General features: G+C 47.0%; 1 protein-coding gene across 6 annotated transcripts in view; it reads left to right on the forward strand.

Moving 5' to 3' along the window:
* The window catches only part of TACC1 (transforming acidic coiled-coil containing protein 1), a 143,184-nt gene that overhangs the window by 58,093 nt on the left and 64,956 nt on the right, over positions 1 to 20,135 (forward strand). For all 6 annotated transcript variants that reach the window (XM_067470641.1, XM_067470644.1, XM_067470639.1 and 3 more), the window contains exon 3: positions 18,922 to 19,969. In XM_067470641.1, coding sequence (XP_067326742.1) covers positions 18,922 to 19,969 — 1,048 coding nt within the window. The remainder of the gene's footprint in view (positions 1 to 18,921; positions 19,970 to 20,135) is intronic.

The raw sequence follows: 20,135 nt of genomic DNA on the forward strand, positions 1-20,135 counted from the left end.
AGACAGCCAATGTAGGGGCCTGTCTAAGGTCTTTGGGGAGGGTGTTCCAGAGTCGGGGGGCCACCATGGAAAAGGCCCTGTCTTGCGTCCCCACCAAGCGCGCTTGCGACGCAGGCGGGATCACGAGCAGGGCCTCTCCAGATGAACGAAGTGAATGCGTGGGTTCGTATACGGAGATGCGGTCACGCAGGTAGGCTGGTCCCAAACCGTTCAGGTCTTTGTAGGTAAGCACCTGCACCTTAAATTGGGCTTGGAAAATAAACGGCAGCCAGTGGAGCTCCTTGAACAGGAGGGTTGACCTCTCTCTGGAAGGGGCCCCAGTTAGCATCCTGGCTGCTGATCGTTGGACCAGTTGGAGCTTCCGAGCCGTCTTTATTTATTTATTTATTTATTTATTTATTATTAAACTTGTATACCGCTAATATCTCAGCCTAAGTCGGCGACTCATTGCGGTTTACAACATCTAAAAACAACAGTATTCAATTTAAAAGACATAAAAACACATATAAAATACAGAATTATTGGGCCACCAATAACAATCCAAATGCATCTCGTAACTGGAATCACAATCCAAGATTCGTCGTCCGTAATTACCAATCCTTAATCGTCAAGATTCGTTACGTCGGATTATCCGAATGCTTGTTCAAACATCCATGTCTTTAGTTTTTTCCGAAACGCCATCAGCGTGGGGGCTGACCTTATCTCAATAGGGAGGGTGTTCCAAAGCCGAGGGGCCACCACAGAAAAGGCCCTGTCTCTCGTTCCCGCCAGCCGCACCTGTGAAGCCGGCGGGATAGAGAGTAGGGCCTCCCCGGATGATCTTAGGGACCTGGCAGGCTGATAGGCTGAGATACATTCGGATAGATAAGTTGGGCCAGAACCGTTTAGGGCTTCAAGGGCAGCCCCACGTAGAGCGCATTGCAGTAGTCCAATCTGGAGGTGACCAAGGCAGGGACCACTCCGGCCAGATCCGCCTTCGCGAGGTACGGTCGCAGTTGGCGCACGAGTCTCAGTTGTGCGAAAGCCCTCCCAGACACCGCCGACGCCTGAGCCTCAAGCGAAAGCGTTCCCAAAGCAGATAATATGAGAAGCATAGATTACTTTTCATTGGACTGGCATCTATTTTGCTCTTATAAGGCAAGGTCTTGGCTGGCTTTGAGGAGATGGAACATGGAGGGATAAAACAGCCGAAACTGGGCTCTCCATTTATCTCTTTCTCCCGACAGCTCTTTGAAGCCAGCTCTGACATAGCAATGTTTCAGGAGGAAGAGAGAGAGAGAAAGAGAGGAAAAAAACAGAAGACAGGGAGACTGTTCATTCCACTCATCTGAGGTTGACTCAGCACCGAGTTGGAGGAGAAGTCACAATGCAAGCTGCGGATTTTTAAAAATAAATCATTGCTTGGACGTTGGGTTCGTCTGCCTGCTCGAGATGGAATCAGCAGAAACAGGGCGTTCACATTGGAAGCCACAAAATGGTGCCCGTCTTTTGCTATATCTTAGAGCAGTGGTTCTCAACCTTCCTCATGCTGCGACCCCTTAATACAGTTCCTCATGCTGTGGTGACCCCCAAACATAACAATATTTTTGTTGCTACTTACTTACTTACTTACTTACTTAGGCGATCCCTCGTTGGACGAGTAAGATGGTTTTCCATTATGGGTTTCCTTGTGAGTCCGCATGTGGCTGTGGAGCCCTATTCTTGAGCTGCATCTTCTTCCGCAGTGAGGGCATTGGTTTCCAGGTGGAAGGCGGTCCTGGTCGGGGTTGGCTTGACGCACCTTCCTCTTGGCACGCTTCTCCCTTTCGCCCTCCATTCGTGCCTCCTCGAATTCTGCAGCACTGCTGATTACATCTGACCTCCAGCTGGAGCACTCAAGGGCCAGGGCTTCCCAGTTCTCAGTGTCTATGCCAGAGTTTTTAAGGTTGGCTTTGAGCCCGTCTTTCAATCTCTTTTCCTGTCCACCAACATTCCGTTTTCCATTCTTGAGTTCAGAGTAGAGCAACCTCTTTGGGAGACGGTGGTCAGGCATCTGGACAACGTGGCCGGCCCAGCGGAGTTGATGGCGGAGGACCATCGCTTCACTGCTGGTGGTCTTTGCTTTTTCCAGCACGCTGACGTTTGTCCGCTTGTCTTCCCAAGAGATTTGCAGGATTTTCCGGAGGCAGCGCTGATGGAATTGTTCCAGGAGTTGCATCTGACATCTGTAGACAGTCCACGTTTCGCAGGCATATAGCAGGGTTGGGAGGGGAATAGCTTTATAAACAAGCCCCTTGGTCTCCCTACGGATGTCCCGGTCCTCAAACATTCTCTGCTTCATTTCAGAAATGCTGCACTTGCAGAGCTCAGGCGGTATTGTATTTCAGTCTTAATGTTAATGTCTGTAGACAGTCCACGTTCTGCAGGCGTACAGCAGGGTTGGGAGGGGAATAGCTTTATAGACAAGCCCCTTGGTCTCCCTACGGATGTCCCGGTCCTCAAACATTCTCTGCTTCATTTGGAGAAATGCTGCACTTGCAGAGCTCAGATGGTATTGTATTTCAGTCTTAATGTTAATGTCTGTAGACAGTCCACGTTTTGCAGGCATATAGCAGGCAGGGTTGGGAGGACAATAGCTTTATAGACAAGCCCCTTGGTCTCCCTATGGATGTCCCGGTCCTCAAACACTCTCTGCTTCATTTGGAAAAATGCTGCGCTCGCAGAGCTCAGGCGGTGTTGTGTTTTGGTATCGATGTTGATTCTGGTGGAGAGATGGCTGCCAAGGGAGCGGAAATGGTCCACATTAAGCTGTATCTCTGGCATTGGAGAGGGGTTACATTACGATTAATAACAGTAGCAAAATTACAGTTGTGAAGTAGCAAAAGAAATAATGTGATGGTTGGACGTCACCACAAGATGAGGAATTCTGGAATATTGTGTCCAATTCTGGGCACCACAATTGAAGAGAGATATTGACAAGCTGGAACGTGTCCAGAGGAAGGCGACTAAAATGTTCAAGGGTCTGGAGAACAAGCCCTATGAGGAGCGGCTTAGGGAACTGGGCATGTTTAGCCTGAAGAAGAGAAGGCTGAGAGGAGACATGATAGCCATGTATAAATATGTGAGAGGAAGCCACAGGGAGGAGGAGGGAGCAAGCTTGTTTTCTGCTTCCTTGGAGAATAGGACGCAATGGAACAATGGCTTCAAACTACAAGAGAGGAGATTCCATCTGAACATGAGGAAGAACTTCCTGACTGTAAGAGCCGTTCAGCAGTGGAACTCTCTGCCTTCCCCGGAGTGTGGTGGAGGCTCCTTTTTTGGAAGCTTTTAAGCAGAGGCTGGATGGCCATTTGTCAGGGGTGATTTGAATGCAATATTCCTGCTTCTTGGCACAATGGGGTTGGAGTGGATGGCCCATGAGGTCTCTTCCAACTCTAGGATTCTATGATTCTAAGAACTTCCTGACTGTGAGAGCCGTTCAGCAGTGGAACTCTCTGCCCCGGAGTGTGGTGGAGGCTCCTTCTTTGGAAGCTTTTAAGCAGAGGCTGGATGGCCATCTGTCAGGGGTGATTTGAATGCAATATTCCTGCTTCTTGGCAGAATGGGGTTGGACTGGATGGCCCATGAGGTCTCTTCCAACTCTAGGATTCTATGATTCTAAGAACTTCCTGACCGTGAGAGCCGTTCAGCAGTGGAACTCTCTGCCCCGGAGTGTGGTGGAGGCTCCTTCTTTGGAAGCTTTTAAACAGAGGCTGGATGGCCATCTGTCAGGGGTGATTTGAATGCAATATTCCTGCTTCTTGGCAGAATGGGGTTGGACTGGATGGCCCAGGAGGTCTCTTCCAACTCTTTGATTCTATGATTCTATGAATTGTATTAAGGTATTGCAGCATTGGGAAGGTTGAGAAACCCCGCTTTAAGGGGACACGTGGAGGTCAAATTGGAGTGCTCCTGTCGGCAATGCATTTAGTCAATTGCTTTAGAATGAAATTTTCCTCTCCGTTTTGGCACCAACGTGCCCATTATTCCTTATGGCACCGAGGGATGCTGCAAGCAGGGTTTCGGAGCTCTCGCCACAATAAACATCATTTTAATCACGGACGGCTGCAGCAATGTCTCCTTCTTCTCCAAGCGGTTACACAGTATTCTCTCCCCAAACAAGCTGTGTATGTCAGCCTTGCTCTCACAATGGAACGGTTTCCTTCCAGGCACCGATGCCAGTGTTTTTCTCTCAAAGCCGTGGTGGGATTTTACGATGCGGTGCTTCTTCCCCATTTTCAGCACCCTTCCTCCTCTAAAATGCGCACGAAGAATAAATCTGTCAGTGGCACCTATAAAACTGCCTTAGTCATTCAACTTGCAGCGGTTTGCTTTTGGTATGTTTTTGGTAATTCGCAATATTGCAGAAAGACTAGGAGAGGAAGGCGGGAGGGAGGGAGGCATCGGTTTCATTTACTGCGGAGAGGCAAGATGGAAGACCGGCGCATGGAGTCAGAATGCCGCACAAACAGGAGTCCAGACTCCATAGAGTCCTGCGAAAAACCTCGGTTTGGTTCCTTAAGGCTCGTCAGACATAACAGATTGCACAAACCTAGAATTACTATCCGGCGGCAAAATATATTTTGATTCACTGGGTTGTTGTGGGTTTTTTCGGGCTATTTGGCCATGTTCTAGAGCAGGGGTCCTCAAACTAAGGTTCGGGGGCCGAATGTGGCCCTCCAAGGTCATTTACCCGGCCCTCACTTAGGGTCAACCTAAGTCTGTAACGACTTGAAAGCACACAACAACAACAACAACAACAATCCTATCTCATGAGCCAAAAGCAGACCCACACTTCCCATTGAAATACTAATACATTTATATTTGTTAAAATTGTTTTTCATTTTAATTATTGTGTAGTTTTTTAAGCAGTTTTTGCACTACAAATAAGATATGTGCAGTGTGCATAGGAATTCGTTCATTTTTTCCTCAATAATCTGGCCCTCCAACAGTTTGAGGGACTGTGACCGGGCCCTCTGTTTAAAAAGTTTGTGGACCCCTGTTCTAGAGGCATTCTCTCCTGACGTTTTGCCTGCATCTATGGCAAGCATCCTCAGAGGTAGTGAGGTCTGTTGGAAGTAGGAAAATGTGTTTATATATCTGAGGAATGTCCAGGGTGGGACAAAGGACTCTCGTCTGTTGGAGGGAGGTGTGACTGTTTCAACTGACCACCTTGATTAGCATTTGATGGCCTGGCAGTGCCTGGAGCAATCTTTTATTGAGAGGTGATTAGATGTCCTTGATTGTTTCCTGTCTATTGTTTTGCTATTGTAGTTTTAGAGTTTTTTAAATACTATTAGCCAGATTTTGTTCACTTTCATGGTTTCCTCCTTTCTGTTGAAATTGTCCACATGCTTCTTGTGGATTTCAGTGGCTTCTCTGTGTTGTCTGACATGGTGGTTGTGAGAGTGGTCCAGCATTTCTGTGTTCTCCAATAATCTGCTGTGTCCAGGTTGGTTCCTCAGGTGCTCTGCTATGGCTGATTTCTCTGGTTGAAGTAGTCTGCAGTGCCTTTCATGTTCCTTGATGCGTGTTTGAGCAATGCTACATTTGGTGGTACCTATGGAGACTTCTTGTCCACAGCTGCGTGGTACACGGTAGACTCCTGCAGAAGTGAGAGGATCCCTCTTGTCCTTTGCTGAACGGAGCATTGGTTGGATTTTCTTGGTGGGTCTGTAGATAGTTTGTATGTTGCGTTTCCTCCTCAGCTTCCCTCTGCGGTCAGTGGTTCCCTTGATGTATAATAGTAATAATAAACCTTTATTTATACCCCGCTACCATCTCCCGCAGGACTCGGTGCGGCTTACAAGAGGCCGAGCCCACATTCATCAATAAAACACAACGACAACAATGCAACAATAAATAACTCCTAAACAAAGCAAAACAATAACAATACTATCATAACGCACTTAAAAACCTGTGGCAAGGCCAAATGTAATGATTAAAACTTTAAAAATGCTGGGCATGTCCAAGTGAAATAGGATGGATATTTTAGGGATAGGTGGGCGTGCAGACAATCCTAAATCGCTCGTAAAGTGCGTTTGGGACATACTGCTTGGGATTCCTTATTCTGGGAAGGCACACTAGAACATCCATGTTTTCAAGCTCCTTCTAAAGACTGCCAACATTGGGGCCTGCCTGATGTCCTTGGGGAGGGAGTTCCAGAGTCGTGGGGCCACCACCGAGAAGGCCCTGTCCTTTGTTCCTCCAATCGCGCTTGCGATGCAGGTGGGATTGTGAGCAGGGCCTCTCCAAATGAATGGCAAGATGATGTCTGGCAAGAACACTTTTCCTCTGGGTGGATCTTCGTCTTGACTCTCGTGGCTTCTTCTCGGTGGTCTCGCAGCTCTTCTGATGTCTGAGGTGGAGTCTCCATTGGCCTGGAGAGCCCAGTTGAGGTGGTTCAGTTCATCTTGGAGGAGGTGGGGTTCGCAGATCCTTTTTGCACTATCTGCCAAGGCTTTAATGGTTTGATTTTGATTCAGAGAGGAAAAACGAAGGCGAAACTCCAAAGAAAAGTACACTGAACATTTTATTCCAGTGGCAACTAGCTCATGTGCACGGCTTGTTCATTTTGAGCAAAGGAGGGCAAGAATTGTTTCTGGTTTGTGGTTGTATTTATTTTACGCCTCCAAAGTGCATTGAGCATATTGTAGTGCAGTGTTTCTCAACCTTCCTAATGCCACGACCATGTTGTGGTGACCTCCAACCATAACATTATTTTCGTTGCTACTTCATACCTCTAATTTTGCTACTGTTAGGAATCGTGATGTAGCTGTATGATCTGCAGGATGTATTTTCATTCACAGGACCAAATTTGACACAAATCTGAATACTGGTGGGGTTGGAGGGGATTGGATTTGTCATTTGGGAGTTGTAGTTGCTGGGATGTATAGTTCATCAACAATCAAAGAGCATTCTGAACTTCACCAACAATGGAATTGGACCAGACTTGGCACACAGAACTCCCATGACCAAGAGAAAATACTGGAAGTGTTTGGTGGGCATTGACCTTGAGTTGTGGAGTTGTAGTTCACCTTCATCCAGAGAGCACTGTGGACTCAAACAAGGATGGATCTGGACCAAACATGGCATGAAACCCCAATATGCCCAAATGTGAACACTGGTGGAGTTTGGGGAAGATAGACCTTGACATTTCGGAGTTGTAATCATAGAATCATAGAATCCTAGAGTTGGAAGAGACCTCCTGGGCCATCCCATCCAACCCCATTCTGCCAAGAAGCAAGAATATTGCATTCAAATCACCCCTGACAGATGGCCATCCAGCCTCTGTTTAAAAGCTTCCAAAGAAGGAGCCTCCACCACACTCCGGGACAGAGAGTTCCACTGCTGAACAGCTCTCACAGTCAGGAATTTCTTCCTCATGTTCAGATGGAATCTCCTCTCTTGTAGTTTGAAGCCATTGCTCCATTGCGTCCTAGTCTCCAGGGAAGCAGAAAGGAAGCTTGCTCCCTCCTCCTCCCTGTGGCTTCCTCTCACATATTTATACATGGCTATGATGTCTCCTCTCAGCCTTCTCTTCTTCAGGCTAAATATGCCCAGCTCCTTAAGCCGCTCCTCATAGGGCTTGTTCTCCAGACCCTTGATCATTTTAGTCGCCCTCCTCTGGACACATTCCAGCTTGTCAATCTCTCTCTTGAATTGTGGTGCCCAGAATTGGACACAATATTCCAGGTGTGGTCTAACCAAAGCGGAATAGAGCATGGGGAGCATGACTTCCCTCGATCTAGACACTATGCTCTTGTTGATGCAGTCCCAAACCCTGCAAATGCCTAGGAGGTAGACGGGTTGTGAATAGCAACAGAAGCACTCCCTCTTTGCTGTGTCTGCTGGAACGTGGCTAATGCGTCCATTAACATGCTCTCGATCCAAACCGGCAGCCGTCGTTGGATTCCCAGAAGGCAAAGAGGGGCTTGTTTCGTGCGAGCGGCCGCTTGCATTGGCATGAGGGAGCGGCAGAAGAGCAGAAAGTAGGCCGTATGTCTCATCTAAGAGCCGCTTGTCAGAGGCTAAATAGACGAGGTGCCAGTCTATGGTGATTTGAAGGGTCTGGCCGATGCTTGGCTGGAATAGCTATTGCATGGAAGGTTGTGTTAAGGGAACCTAAGGACGGTTTGGATATTGTAGATTTCTTGCTCGGAGTAGAGCTGGTTGCCATATTACATTATGATTCCAAGACCCATTCTGTTTATTTATGACATTTATATGCTGCCCTACTCACCCCAAAGGGGACTCAGAGTACCTTACAAGACAGATATACATACAATTAATTATATTATTAGCATAGTACAATACCAGTATTAAATATTACTATATTGTAATATTTGGGAATATAATTATAAATATACTAGTTGTCCCCTGCCATGCGTTGCTGTGGCCCACTCTGGTGATCATGGGAGAACTGTGTGCCAAGTTTGGTTCAATTCCATCGTTGGTGGGGTTCAGAATGCTCTGTGATTGTAGGTGAACTACAAATCCCAGCAACTACAACTCCCAAATGTCAAGATTCTAAACTTCACCAATGTTCACATTTGCGCATATTGAGTATTCGTGTAGAGTTTGGTCCAGATCCATCATTGTTTGAGTCCACAGTGATCTCTGGATGTAGGTGAACTACAACTCCAAAACCAAAGGACAATGCCCACCAAACCTTTCCAATATTTTCTGTTAGTCATGGGAGTTCTGTGTGCCAAATTTGGTTCACTTCTATCATTGGTGGGGTTCATAATGCTCTGTGATTGTAGGTGAACTATAAATCCCAGCAACTACAACTCCCAAATGTCAAGATTCTATTTTCCCCAAACTCCATCAGTGTTCACATTTGGGCATATTGAGTATTCGTGTAGAATTTGGTCCAGATCCATCATTGTTTGAGTCCACAGTGATCTCTGGATTCTCTCGTTGGTGTGGTTCAGAATGGGCATTGATTGTAGATGAACTATAAATCTCAGTAACTACAACTCCCAAATGTCAAGGTCTTATTTCCCCCAAACTCCTTCTGTGTTCATATTTGGACATATGGAATATTCGTGCCAAGTTTGGTCCAGATCCATCATTGTTTGAGTCCACAGTGATCTCTGGATGTAGGTGAACTACAACTCCAAAACCAAAGGACACTGCCCACCAAACCTTTCCAATATTTTCTGTTGGTAATGGGAGTTCTGTGTGCCAAGGTTGGTTCAATTCTATCATTGGTGGGGTTCAGAATGCTCTGTGATTGTAGGTGAACTACAAATCCCAGCAACTACAACTCCCAATTGTCAAGATTCTATTTTCCCCAAACTCCACCAGTGTTCACATTTGGGCATATTGAGTATTCGTGTAGAATTTGGTCCAGATCCATCATTGTTTGAGTCCACAGTGATCTCTGGATATAGGTGAGCTACAATTCCAAAACCAAAGGACACTGTCCACCAAACTCTTCCAGTATTTTCTGTTGGTCATTGGAGAACTGTGTGCCAAGTTTGGTTCAATTCCATCATTAGTGGGGTTCAGAGCAAAGGATTTCCCCAGGCAGGAAGCAGCCCAGCTCTGAAGGTACAAGGCCATTCAATGCTAATCCTCGGAGGTTGTAGGTGAACTATAAATCCCAGCAACTTCCTGCCTGGGGGAATCCTTTGTTGGGAGGTGTTAGCTGGCCTTGATATAAACCCCACTTTCAGACCTCACAACCTCTGAGGATTAGCATTGAATAATGGCCTTGTAGCTTCAGAGCTTGGCTGCTTCCTGCCTGGGGGAATCCTTTGTTGGGAGGTGTTAGCTGGCCTTGATATAAACCCCACTTTCAGACCTCACAACCTCTGAGGATTAGCATTGAATGGCCTTGTAGCTTCAGAGCTTGGCTGCTTCCTGCCTGGGGAAATCCTTTGTTGGGAGGTGTTAGCTGGCCTTGATATAAACCCCACTTTCAGACCTCACAACCTCTGAGGATTAGCATTGAATGGCCTTGTAGCTTCAGAGCTTGGCTGCTTCCTGCCTGGGGGAATCCTTTGTTGGGAGGTGTTAGCTGGCCCTGATATAAACCCCACTTTCAGACCTCACAACCTCTGAGGATTAGCATTGAATGGCCTTGTAGCTTCAGAGCTTGGCTGCTTCCGTCCTGGGGGAATCCTTTGTTGGGAGGTGTTAGCTGGCCTTGATATAAACCCCACTTTCAGACCTCACAACCTCTGAGGATTAGCATTGAATGGCCTTGTAGCTTCAGAGCTTGGCTGCTTCCTGCCTGGGGAAATCCTTTGTTGGGAGGTGTTAGCTGGCCTTGATATAAACCCCACTTTCAGACCTCACAGCCTCTGAGGATTAGCATTGAATGGCCTTGTAGCTTCAGAGCTTGGCTGCTTCCTGCCTGGGGGAATCCTTTGTTGGGAGGTGTTAGCTGGCCTTGATATAAACCCCACTTTCAGACCTCACAACCTCTGAGGATTAGCATTGAATGGCCTTGTAGCTTCAGAGCTTGGCTGCTTCCTGCCTGGGGGAATCCTTTGTTGGGAGGTGTTAGCTGGCCTTGATATAAACCCCACTTTCAGACCTCACAACCTCTGAGGATTAGCATTGAATGGCCTTGTAGCTTCAGAGCTTGGCTGCTTCCTGCCTGGGGGAATCCTTTGTTGGGAGGTGTTAGCTGGCCCTGATATACACCCCACTTTCAGATTGACAGATGCTCATATTCCTTGGCGGTCTCCCACCCAAGAACTAACCAGGGCTGGCCCTTCTTAGTTTCTAAGATCACACAGATGTGGTGCCTTCACAGTGTGTTAATTTTCTGCATTTGGGGAGTAGTGGAGCCGTGGCTGCGCAATGGGAATCCCAACTATGTGGCCAACTCCCTGTCTCGCATTCTCTTGTCTCCCAGTCAGTTGGATTTCGCCAGGCAACGACTATCTCATCCTTCCTTCTGTTGTTTTCTAGTTAGGAAGGAAAGGCAGAAGCTGTGTGACAACATAGCACAGTTATCAACACAACCCATCCTTGTGTATTCTTGGATTACACGGCAGGCGCCTTGTCTGGAAGCAATATGTATTATCCATATTCTAGAGCAGTGTTTCTCAACCTGGGGTCGGGACCCCTGGAGGGGTCGTGAGGGGGTGTCAGAGGGGTCACCAAAGACCATCAGAAAACACGGTATTTCTGTTGGTCATGGGGGTTCTCTGTGGGAAGTGTGGCCCAATGCTATCATTGGTGGAGTTCAGAAGGCTCTTTGATTGTAGGTGAACTATAAATCCCAGCAACTGCAACTCCCAAATGTCAAGGTCTATATTTCCCAAACTCTACCAATGTTCACATTTGGGCATATTGAGTATTCATGCCAAGTTTTCTCCAGATCTATCATTGTTTGAATCCACAGTGCTCTCTGGATGTAGGTGAACTACAACTCCCAAATGTCAAGTCTGTTTTCCCCAAAGTCCACCAGAGTTCACATCTGGGCAGATTGATTTTCATGCCAAGTTTGGTCCCAACCCATCATTGTTTTGATCCATCTTTGTTTTGAGTCATCTCAGGATGTGGGTGAACTACAACTCCAAAACTCAAGGTCAATGCTCACCAATCCCTTCCAGACATCTCATTAAGAGCCTCATTCACTGTTTTAACGTGGTGAGATGTGTTCCACACTGCTGGTCAAGGCAGTTCTGTGTCCCAAGTTTGGTTCAATTTTATTGTTGGTGGAGTTCAGAATGCTCTTTGATCATAGGTGAACTATAAATCCCAGCAACTACAACTCCAAATGTCAAGTCTGTTTTCCTCAAAGTCCACCAGAGTTCACATTTGGGCAGATTGATTTTCATGCCAAGTTTGGTCCCAACCCATCATTGTTTTGATCCATCATTGTTTTGAGTCCTCTCGGGATGTGGGTGAACTACAGCTCCAAAACTCAAGGTCAATGCTCACCAAACCCTTCCAGTATTTTCTGTTGGTCAAGGGAGTTCTGTGTCTCAAGTTTGGTTAAATTTTATTGTTGGTGGAGTTCAGAATGCTCTTTGATCGTAGGTGAACTATAAATCCCAGCAACTACAACTCCCAAATGTCAAGGTCTATTTCCCCCCAAATTCCACCAGTGTTCACATTTGGACATATTGTGTATTTGTGCCAAATTTGGTCCCAACCCATCATTGTTTTGATCCATGATTATTTTGATCCATGATTGTTTTGAGTCCTCTCGGGATGTGGGTGAACTACAACTCCAAAACCCAAGGTCAATGCTCACCAAACCCTTCCAGTATTTTCTGTTGGTCAAGGGAGTTCTGTGTCCCAAGCTTTCCCTATGTTTTCGATTACAGTCGTCTTGACTTTGGTAATGGTGCTCCATGCAGTCATGCCAATGGCCACATGACCTTGGAGGTGTCTACGGACAATGCCAGCTCTTCGGCTTAGAAATGGAGACGAGCACCAGCCCCCAGAGTCGGAAACGGCTGAATTTAATTTCATCCTGATTTTGGTATTCATTATTATTTTTATTATGATGATTTTGGTATTATTATTATTTGTTTATCGTGCCAGAAACGAGTTGAGGATGCAGTTCAAACGCATTTAAAATACAAACAAACTTGGCATTATGCTAAATGTCCTTTGGTCAGAAGCTGACCACTTGGAGTGCTTTTGGTGTCACTGTGAGCAGGTTGTCTATTGTTCACGTGGCAGGGGTCAAATTGCATTGGAGTAACTGGTCAGTGCTTTGTTCTTCTCCACACTCGCATGTTGTGGATTCCACTTTGTGGCCCCATTTCTTGAGGTTGTCTCTGCATCTCGTGGGACCAGAGCATATTCTGTTCAGCGCCTTCCAAGTCGCCCCGTCTTCTGTGTGCCCAGGGGGGAGACTCTCATTTGGGATCAGCCATTGATTGAGGTTCTGGGTTTGAGCCTGCCACTTTTGGACTCTCGCTTGCTGAGGTGTTCCAGCGAGTGTCTCTGTAGATCTTAGAAAACTATTTCTTGATTTAAGTCGTTGACGTGCTGGCTGATACCCAAACAGGGGATAGGCTGAAGATGTCACTGCCTTGGTCCTTTCCTTACCGGCTGATACTTCCCAGCAGATGTCAAGTGGTGCGATACCAGCTAAACAGTGTAATGTCTCCAGTGGTGTGGGGCTTAGACATCCTTTGATAATGTGGCATGTCTCATTAAGATCCACAACCACTGTTTTAACGTGGTGAGATGTGTTCCACACTGGGCATGTGTACTCAGCAGCAGAGTAGCATAGCGCAAGGGCAGATGCCTTCACTGTGTCTGGTTGTGATCCCCAGGTTGTGCCAGTCAGCTTTCGTATGATATTGTTTCTAGCTCCCACTTTTTGCTTGATGTTCAGGCAGTGCTTCTTGTAGATCAGAGCACGGTCCAGAGTGACTCCCAAGTATTTGGGTGCGCTGCAATGCTCCAGTGGCATTCCTTCCCAGGTCATCCTCAAAGCTCGGGATGCTTGTCTGTTCTTAAGGTGAAAGGCACATGTCTGTGTTTTATATGGATTAGGAATCAGCTGGTTTTCCCTGTAAGAGGCAGTCAGAGCACCTAAAACTTCGGCGATGGAGCGGGTCTTGACTTAGGAAGAGCTTCCTGACTGTGAGAGCTGTTCAGCAGTGGAACTCTCTGCCCCGGAGGGAGTGTGGTGGAGGCTCCTTCTTTGGAAGCTTTTAAGCAGAGGCTGGATGGCCATCTGTCAGGGGTGCTTTAAATGCAATATTCCTGCTTCTTGGCAGAATGGGGTTGGACTGGATGATGGCCCACCAGGTCTCTTCCATCTCTATGATTCTTTGACTTGTTGGTGAGCCAGGTGGGCTCAAAATGTCCCAGTCATTTTCCAAAATGTCCCTGTAGTAGGACCAAAGTCCCTGAAAAAGATGGTCATCCAAATTGCCTTCACTGCCTGGGTGAAGGTCATTATGTGCGAGACTGTGTGTATTGTCCAAGCTGGGATTCCTCGGATGAATCCCAGCTTGGACAATACAAACAGCCCCACACATGATGAATCCCCATTCCCAAGTCGTCTCCCCTGGTCCCACCTTCCTCCTTGAGACTCTTCAAAAATCAGGTATCAGATTCAAGGACAATTTGCTCTCCAGTCCTGCGAGGATTACAAGAATAAACCCTCTCCTTCGTGATGCCTTTGAAAAGCCCTTCTTGGTCTGTCAAGGGATCGACGTTTGGCAGCGGCTCTTCTTGGCATTGTTTATATCATTTTTGAAATTTAAGGAAAGGAGGGAGTTGAAGCAAACATGATGTTTCACCGCTCCCTTTGAGACAGCAAAGGAAGTCAAAAGCTTTCATGGGTTGTTGTGAGTTTCCCAAACTGTCTGACCATGTTCCAGAAGCATTCTCTCCTGACATTTTGCCCACATCTATGGCAGGCATCTTCAGAGGTTGTGAGGTCTGTTGGAAACTAGGAAAACTGGGTTTATATATCTGTAGAATAATGTCCAGGGTGGGAGAAAGAACTCTTGTCTGTTTGTGGCATGTGTGAATTTTGTGGTTGGCTACCTTGATTGGTGTTGAATGGCCTTGCAGCTTCAAAGCATGGCTGCTTCCTGCCTGGGGGAGTCCTTTTTTGGGAGGTGTTAGCTGATATATAAGCCTCACTTGCCTAGTTCTGTGGGAGCACAACTGCCACTTGAGCTCAGGCCCTGGCTTATATAGATTAAACAGGAACGACTCTCTGCCAGAACAGTGAGTCACTAATTGCTGCCCTGCAACTGTTAATCACTGCTGGCTAAAAGAATTTAGCCTCGCCCCGCCTCTCAAACAAAGCAAACACTCACTGCAGCTAATCTTAAACACTCACTCAGATTCTTTGTGCACTCTTAAGACAAGGTTTCCTGAAGCAGAAGAAACAAGATGTCTCCTTGCTTCCTCAACTTCTGTGGGAGCACAACTGCCACTTGAGCTCAGGCCCTGGCTTATATAGATTAAACAGGAACGACTCTCTGCCAGAACAGTGAGTCACTAATTGCTGCCCTGCAACTGTTAATCACTGCTGTCTAAAAGAATTTAGCCTCGCCCCGCCTCTCAAACAAAGCAAACACTCACCGCAGCTAATCTTAAACACTCACTCAGATTCTTAGTGCACTCTTAAGACAAGGCTTACCTGAAGCAGAAGAAACAAGATGTCTCCTTGCTTCCTCAGCTTCTGTGGGAGCACAACTGCCACTTGAGCTCAGGCCCTGGCTTATATAGATTAAACAGGAACGACTCTCTGCCAGAACAGTGAGTCACTAATTGCTGCCCTGCAACTGTTAATCACTGCTGGCTAAAAGAATTTAGCCTCGCCCCGCCTCTCAAACAAAGCAAACACTCACCGCAGCTAATCTTAAACACTCACTCAGATTCTTACTGCACTCTTAAGACAAGGCTTACCTGAAGCAGAAGAAACAAGATGTCTCCTTGCTTCCTCAGCTTCTGTGGGAGCACAACTGCCACTTGAGCTCAGGCCCTGGCTTATATAGATTAAGCAGGAACGACTCTCTGCCAGAACAGTGAGTCACTAATTGCTGCCCTGCAACTGTTAATCACTGCTGGCTAAAAGAATTTAGCCTCGCCCCGCCTCTCAAACAAAGCAAACACTCACCGCAGCTAATCTTAAACACTCACTCAGATTCTTAGTGCACTCTTAAGACAAGGCTTACCTGAAGCAGAAGAGAACAAGATGTCTTCTTGCTTCCTCAACTTCTTGTTTCCTCAACAACCTCCTGTTTGTTTGAGCTAGTTGTCAATGTTTCAACTGGCCACCTTGATTAGCATTTGATGGCCTGACAGTTTTTATGTGTGGCTTGTTACTGCCTGGGAGAAACGTTTGTTGAGAGGGGTGTAGGTGTTCCTGATTGTTTCTTGTCTGGAGTTCCCCTGTGTTTGAGTTTTGTTCTTTATTTACTGTTATGATTTTAGAGTTGTTTTTTTTAATACTGGTAGTCAGATTTTGTTCATTTTCATGGTTTTGTCGCGCCTCAGGTTAAGATTCACCTTGCTCTCTGACAAAACCAGCCAAACTTGTGAGGTAGGAAGTTTATTGAAACAGTCAAAGTATAAGCAGTAAACGTTCAGTGGTACAAGGTAGAAAATCCAATAAAATCCCTTAGAGTCCAAGCAAGAGATGTGAAGCAAAGCAGCAGAGCAAAACCCAGGAAGTAGCATAAGGTTACATGAAGCAGTCTGTTGCCCCCGAGCCGGAGCTGAAGCGAGCCATATCGCAACGTTGAAACTGACACAGGATCAATTTCAAGGCAGGTTACTTATACGTTATACATCAAAACAGCAAACATCAAACAAGCAGCTAACGAGCAATTTTCCCACCAGATGAACTCAACACTTCACTGCAAGCCGTGAACTCCTTCGCAACACCTGGCCGACATGACCTTGCATCCCAGCAACTGACTTATCAGCTACATTCCAATCTTGTGAAGACACAGAAGACACAGGCCTGTCTCTGGATTCATGAGAAGAAAACTGCAAGCCCACATCTGCACTATTCTCATTCCCATCACTCTCATTCCCCTCATGTTGGTGCTGAACCACAACAGGTTTCCTCCTTTCTGTTGAAATTGTCCACATGCTTCTTGTGGATTTCAGTGGCTTCTCTGTCGTCTGACAGGGTGGTTGTGAGAGTGGTCCAGCATTTCTGTGTTCTCCAATAATATGCTATATCCAGATAGGTTCATGAGGTGCTCTGCTAGGGCTGACTTACCTGGTTGAAATAGTCTGGAGTCCCTTTCATGTTCCTTGATTCGTGTGTTGGGCAATGCTGCTGCGTTTGGGGGACCCCATGTAGACTTGTTAACAGCTGCATGGGATACAGTAGACTCCACAACCTCTGAGGATGCCTGCCATAGAAGTGGGCGAAACATCAGGAGAGAATGCTTCTGGAACGTGGCAATACAGCCTGGAAAACTCGCAGCAACCCATCTCTTCTGAAATCCTGGAGAGAAGGAAAACAACTTAGGAAGCCTCCTATTCCCATAAGTGAGACAACTGTTTTGATCTAAGTAATGAAACCCGTCTTCTCGTTTTCAACCACCGTTAATCCCTGCGCTGATTTGAATGCAATCTTCCGCAAAGAAGGAAAGATTAAAGGACTCCGTTGCTATCAACATTTCACTCCATTTGAGTGCATTTCTTAAATTGCTAGGCTCTGTTGACTCATCCTCCCTGCTGCATCCCACGTCAGCTTTTGGTAGTTGTGAGAGTGGCCCAGCATTTCATAGAATCCTAGAGTTGGAAGAGACCTCCTGGGCCATCATCCAGTCCAACCCCATTCTGCCAAGAAGCAGGAAAATTGCATTCAAAGCACCCCCGACAGATGGCCATCCAACCTCTGATTCAAAACCTCCAAAGAAGTAGCCTCCACCCCACTCAGAGGCAGAGAGTTCCACAGCTGAACAGCTCTCACAGTCAGGAAGTTCTTTCTCATGTTCAGATGGAATCTCCTTTCGTGTAGTTTGAAGCCATTGTTCCATTGCATCCTAATCTCCTAGTCTGCATCGCAAGCGCGATTGGTGGGAATGAGGGACAGGGCCTTCTCGGTGGTGACCCCCCGACTCTGGAACTCCCTCCCCAAGGACATCAGGCAAGCCCCTACGTTGGCAGTCTTTAGGAAGAGCTTAAAGACCTGGCTATTCCGGTGTGCCTTTCCAGAATAGGTAAATCCCAGCAACATGTCCCAAAAGCACTTTGTTAGAGATTAAGATTGTCTGCACATTGCAACTATCCAAAAATCCTTATATGTCACTCAGCACACTCAGCACTTTTTAATCTGTACCCATTACATTTGCCCGGCCTAGTTTTTATTGTATCACGGCGCGTTGTTTTATTGTTTACTGTCATTGCTTTAATGTTTTTGATTTGCTTTGGTTTGTATGTAATTGTTATATTGTTGTTTTGTTGTGGCCTTGGCCTTTGAAAGCCGCATCGAGTCCTTCGGGAGATTTATTTATTTATTTATCGTGTCATCAGCAACCATTGTATTACAATTCTAACAGAGCAAAACAAACATACAGATTAAAAAGAAAAAGGAAAAAAAACACACAGATTTTGCAAATTTGGTATTTGGTTAAATGTCCTTTGACCAGTATCTGGCCCCTTGGAGTGCCTCTGGGGTTGCCGCAAGAAGGTCCTCCCTGGTGCATGTGGCAGGGCTCAGGGTGCATTGCAGCAGGTGGTCAGTGGTTTGCTCTTCTCCGCACTCGCATGTCGTGGATTCCACTTTGTGGCCCCATTTCTTGAGGTTGGCTCTGCATCTCATGGTGCCAGAGCGCAGTCTGTTCAGCGCCTTCCAAGTCGCCCAGTCTTCTGTGTGCCCAGGGAGGAGTCTCTCATCTGGTATCACCCATGAATTGAGGTGCTGGGTTTGAGCCTGCCACTTTTGGACTCTCGCTTGCTGGGGTGTTCCAGCGAGTGTCTCTGTAGATCTAAGAAAACTATGTCTTGATTTAAGTCGTTGACGTGCTGTCTGATACCCAAACAGGGGATGAGCTGGAGATGTCTCTGCCTTGGTCCTTTCACTATTGGCTGCTACTTCCCGGCGGCTGTCAAGTGGTACAATACTGGCTAAGCAGTGTAATTTCTCCAGTGGTGTGGGGCGCAGGCACCCTGTGATAATGCGGCATGTCTCATTAAGAGCCACATCTACTGTTTTAGTGTGGTGAGATGTGTTCCACACTGGGCATGCGTACTCAGCAGCAGAGTAGCCAAGTGCAAGGGCAGATGTCTTCACTGTGTCTGGTTGTGATCCCCAGGTTGTGCCAGTCAGCTTTTGTATGATGTTATTTCTAGCACCCACTTTTTGCTCGATAGTCAAGCAATGCTTCTTACAAGTAGCACGGGAGATGCTAGCGGGGTACAAATAAAGTTAATAATAATAATAATAATAATAATAATAATAATAATAATCTCTTCTCTCTCCTCCAGAATTACCTGAAGATGAGGTCCAACCGGTAGCCAAGGTTTGCCAGAAGGACTTGTGTCAGAACGGCCCAGCCTCAACGGAGGATGAATTGCAGGCTGATCTCACAACTTCGCGAACAGAGTTGGCCATCTCCAAAGCTGATCTGGGCTTTGGCAAGGGTTTACCCATGACTCCGTCCGCATTGGGGTCCGAGCTGTCCACAGAGCCGCCTACAAAACCCGTTCAAGAGAGAAGCACTTTTTCGATAGATTCGGATCAGGATCAAGCGACAGAGAGAGCTGCGTTCGCAACAGCGGCTCAAGAAGAGACAGAGGCGGGGAAAGAAGTCCCGACGGAAAGGTCTGAAGGGGTGAAGCCAAACAGTGAAGCGCTCACCGTGAGTAGAAGCAAACTTCCAAGAGCCAAACCAGTTGTCCCGCAAAAGAAGATGGGAGGAGAGAACCCAGAGACTGACTCGGCCGCAGAGAACGTCCCCAAAGCCTCCTACGCTTTCGACCCCGAGTCCTACAATGAAAACACGAACCCCTTTGTCATCGGAGGGTCCAAACTCCAAAATTCCCCTCCTCCATCTCTTCCCGACAGCGATGCCAAGGCCGTGAAACTCGAGTTTGATTTTGCAGAAGGAGCCGAAGACGCAGAACCCAAGAAGGCTCCGGTGAGGAAACCGGTAAGGAAACCAGCCAGCAGACTCTCTCCGAAGAGGCAACGGAGTGGCGCCAACAAGCCAACTGCGGCCAATGAGGATGGAGAGAAAATGCTTGCCAAGGAAGTGTCTGATGTGCATCCAAGTGATCCCGGACAGTGGGGTGAAACCCACTTGAATTCGTTTGGAGGAAACTCTGATTTGCAGGGCTCCCCGCCTCTTCCGAAAGGCTCCTACAACCTCGACGTCGCCGACCCCTTCAAGCCCACCAAGACTTTGGCCGGCGTGGGTCCCTCAACAGACAACAGTCTCAATGAAATCTTGGAGTCGCAGACGCTGGGGACCCTGAGGGATGAACTGAAGAACGGCTTGGCCTCGCCCCAAAAAGCCAAGTCCCGGTTGATAACGTGAGTGGAGGATGCGTAGAGGGGTCTTTTTGCATCGAGGGGAATATATAGCCCATTCCAAGCAGAGCTCTGTCTGCATCTGATGGAAAGATTTACTAGTCTTGTGCATTTGTATAGATCGCTATCCGTTTTGGTTTGTTTCATTCGTATGGCCCCGTTTTCGTTT

The sequence above is a fragment of the Anolis sagrei genome, chromosome 7 (genome assembly GCF_037176765.1).
Source record: "Anolis sagrei isolate rAnoSag1 chromosome 7, rAnoSag1.mat, whole genome shotgun sequence".
Taxonomy (NCBI): domain Eukaryota; kingdom Metazoa; phylum Chordata; class Lepidosauria; order Squamata; family Dactyloidae; genus Anolis; species Anolis sagrei.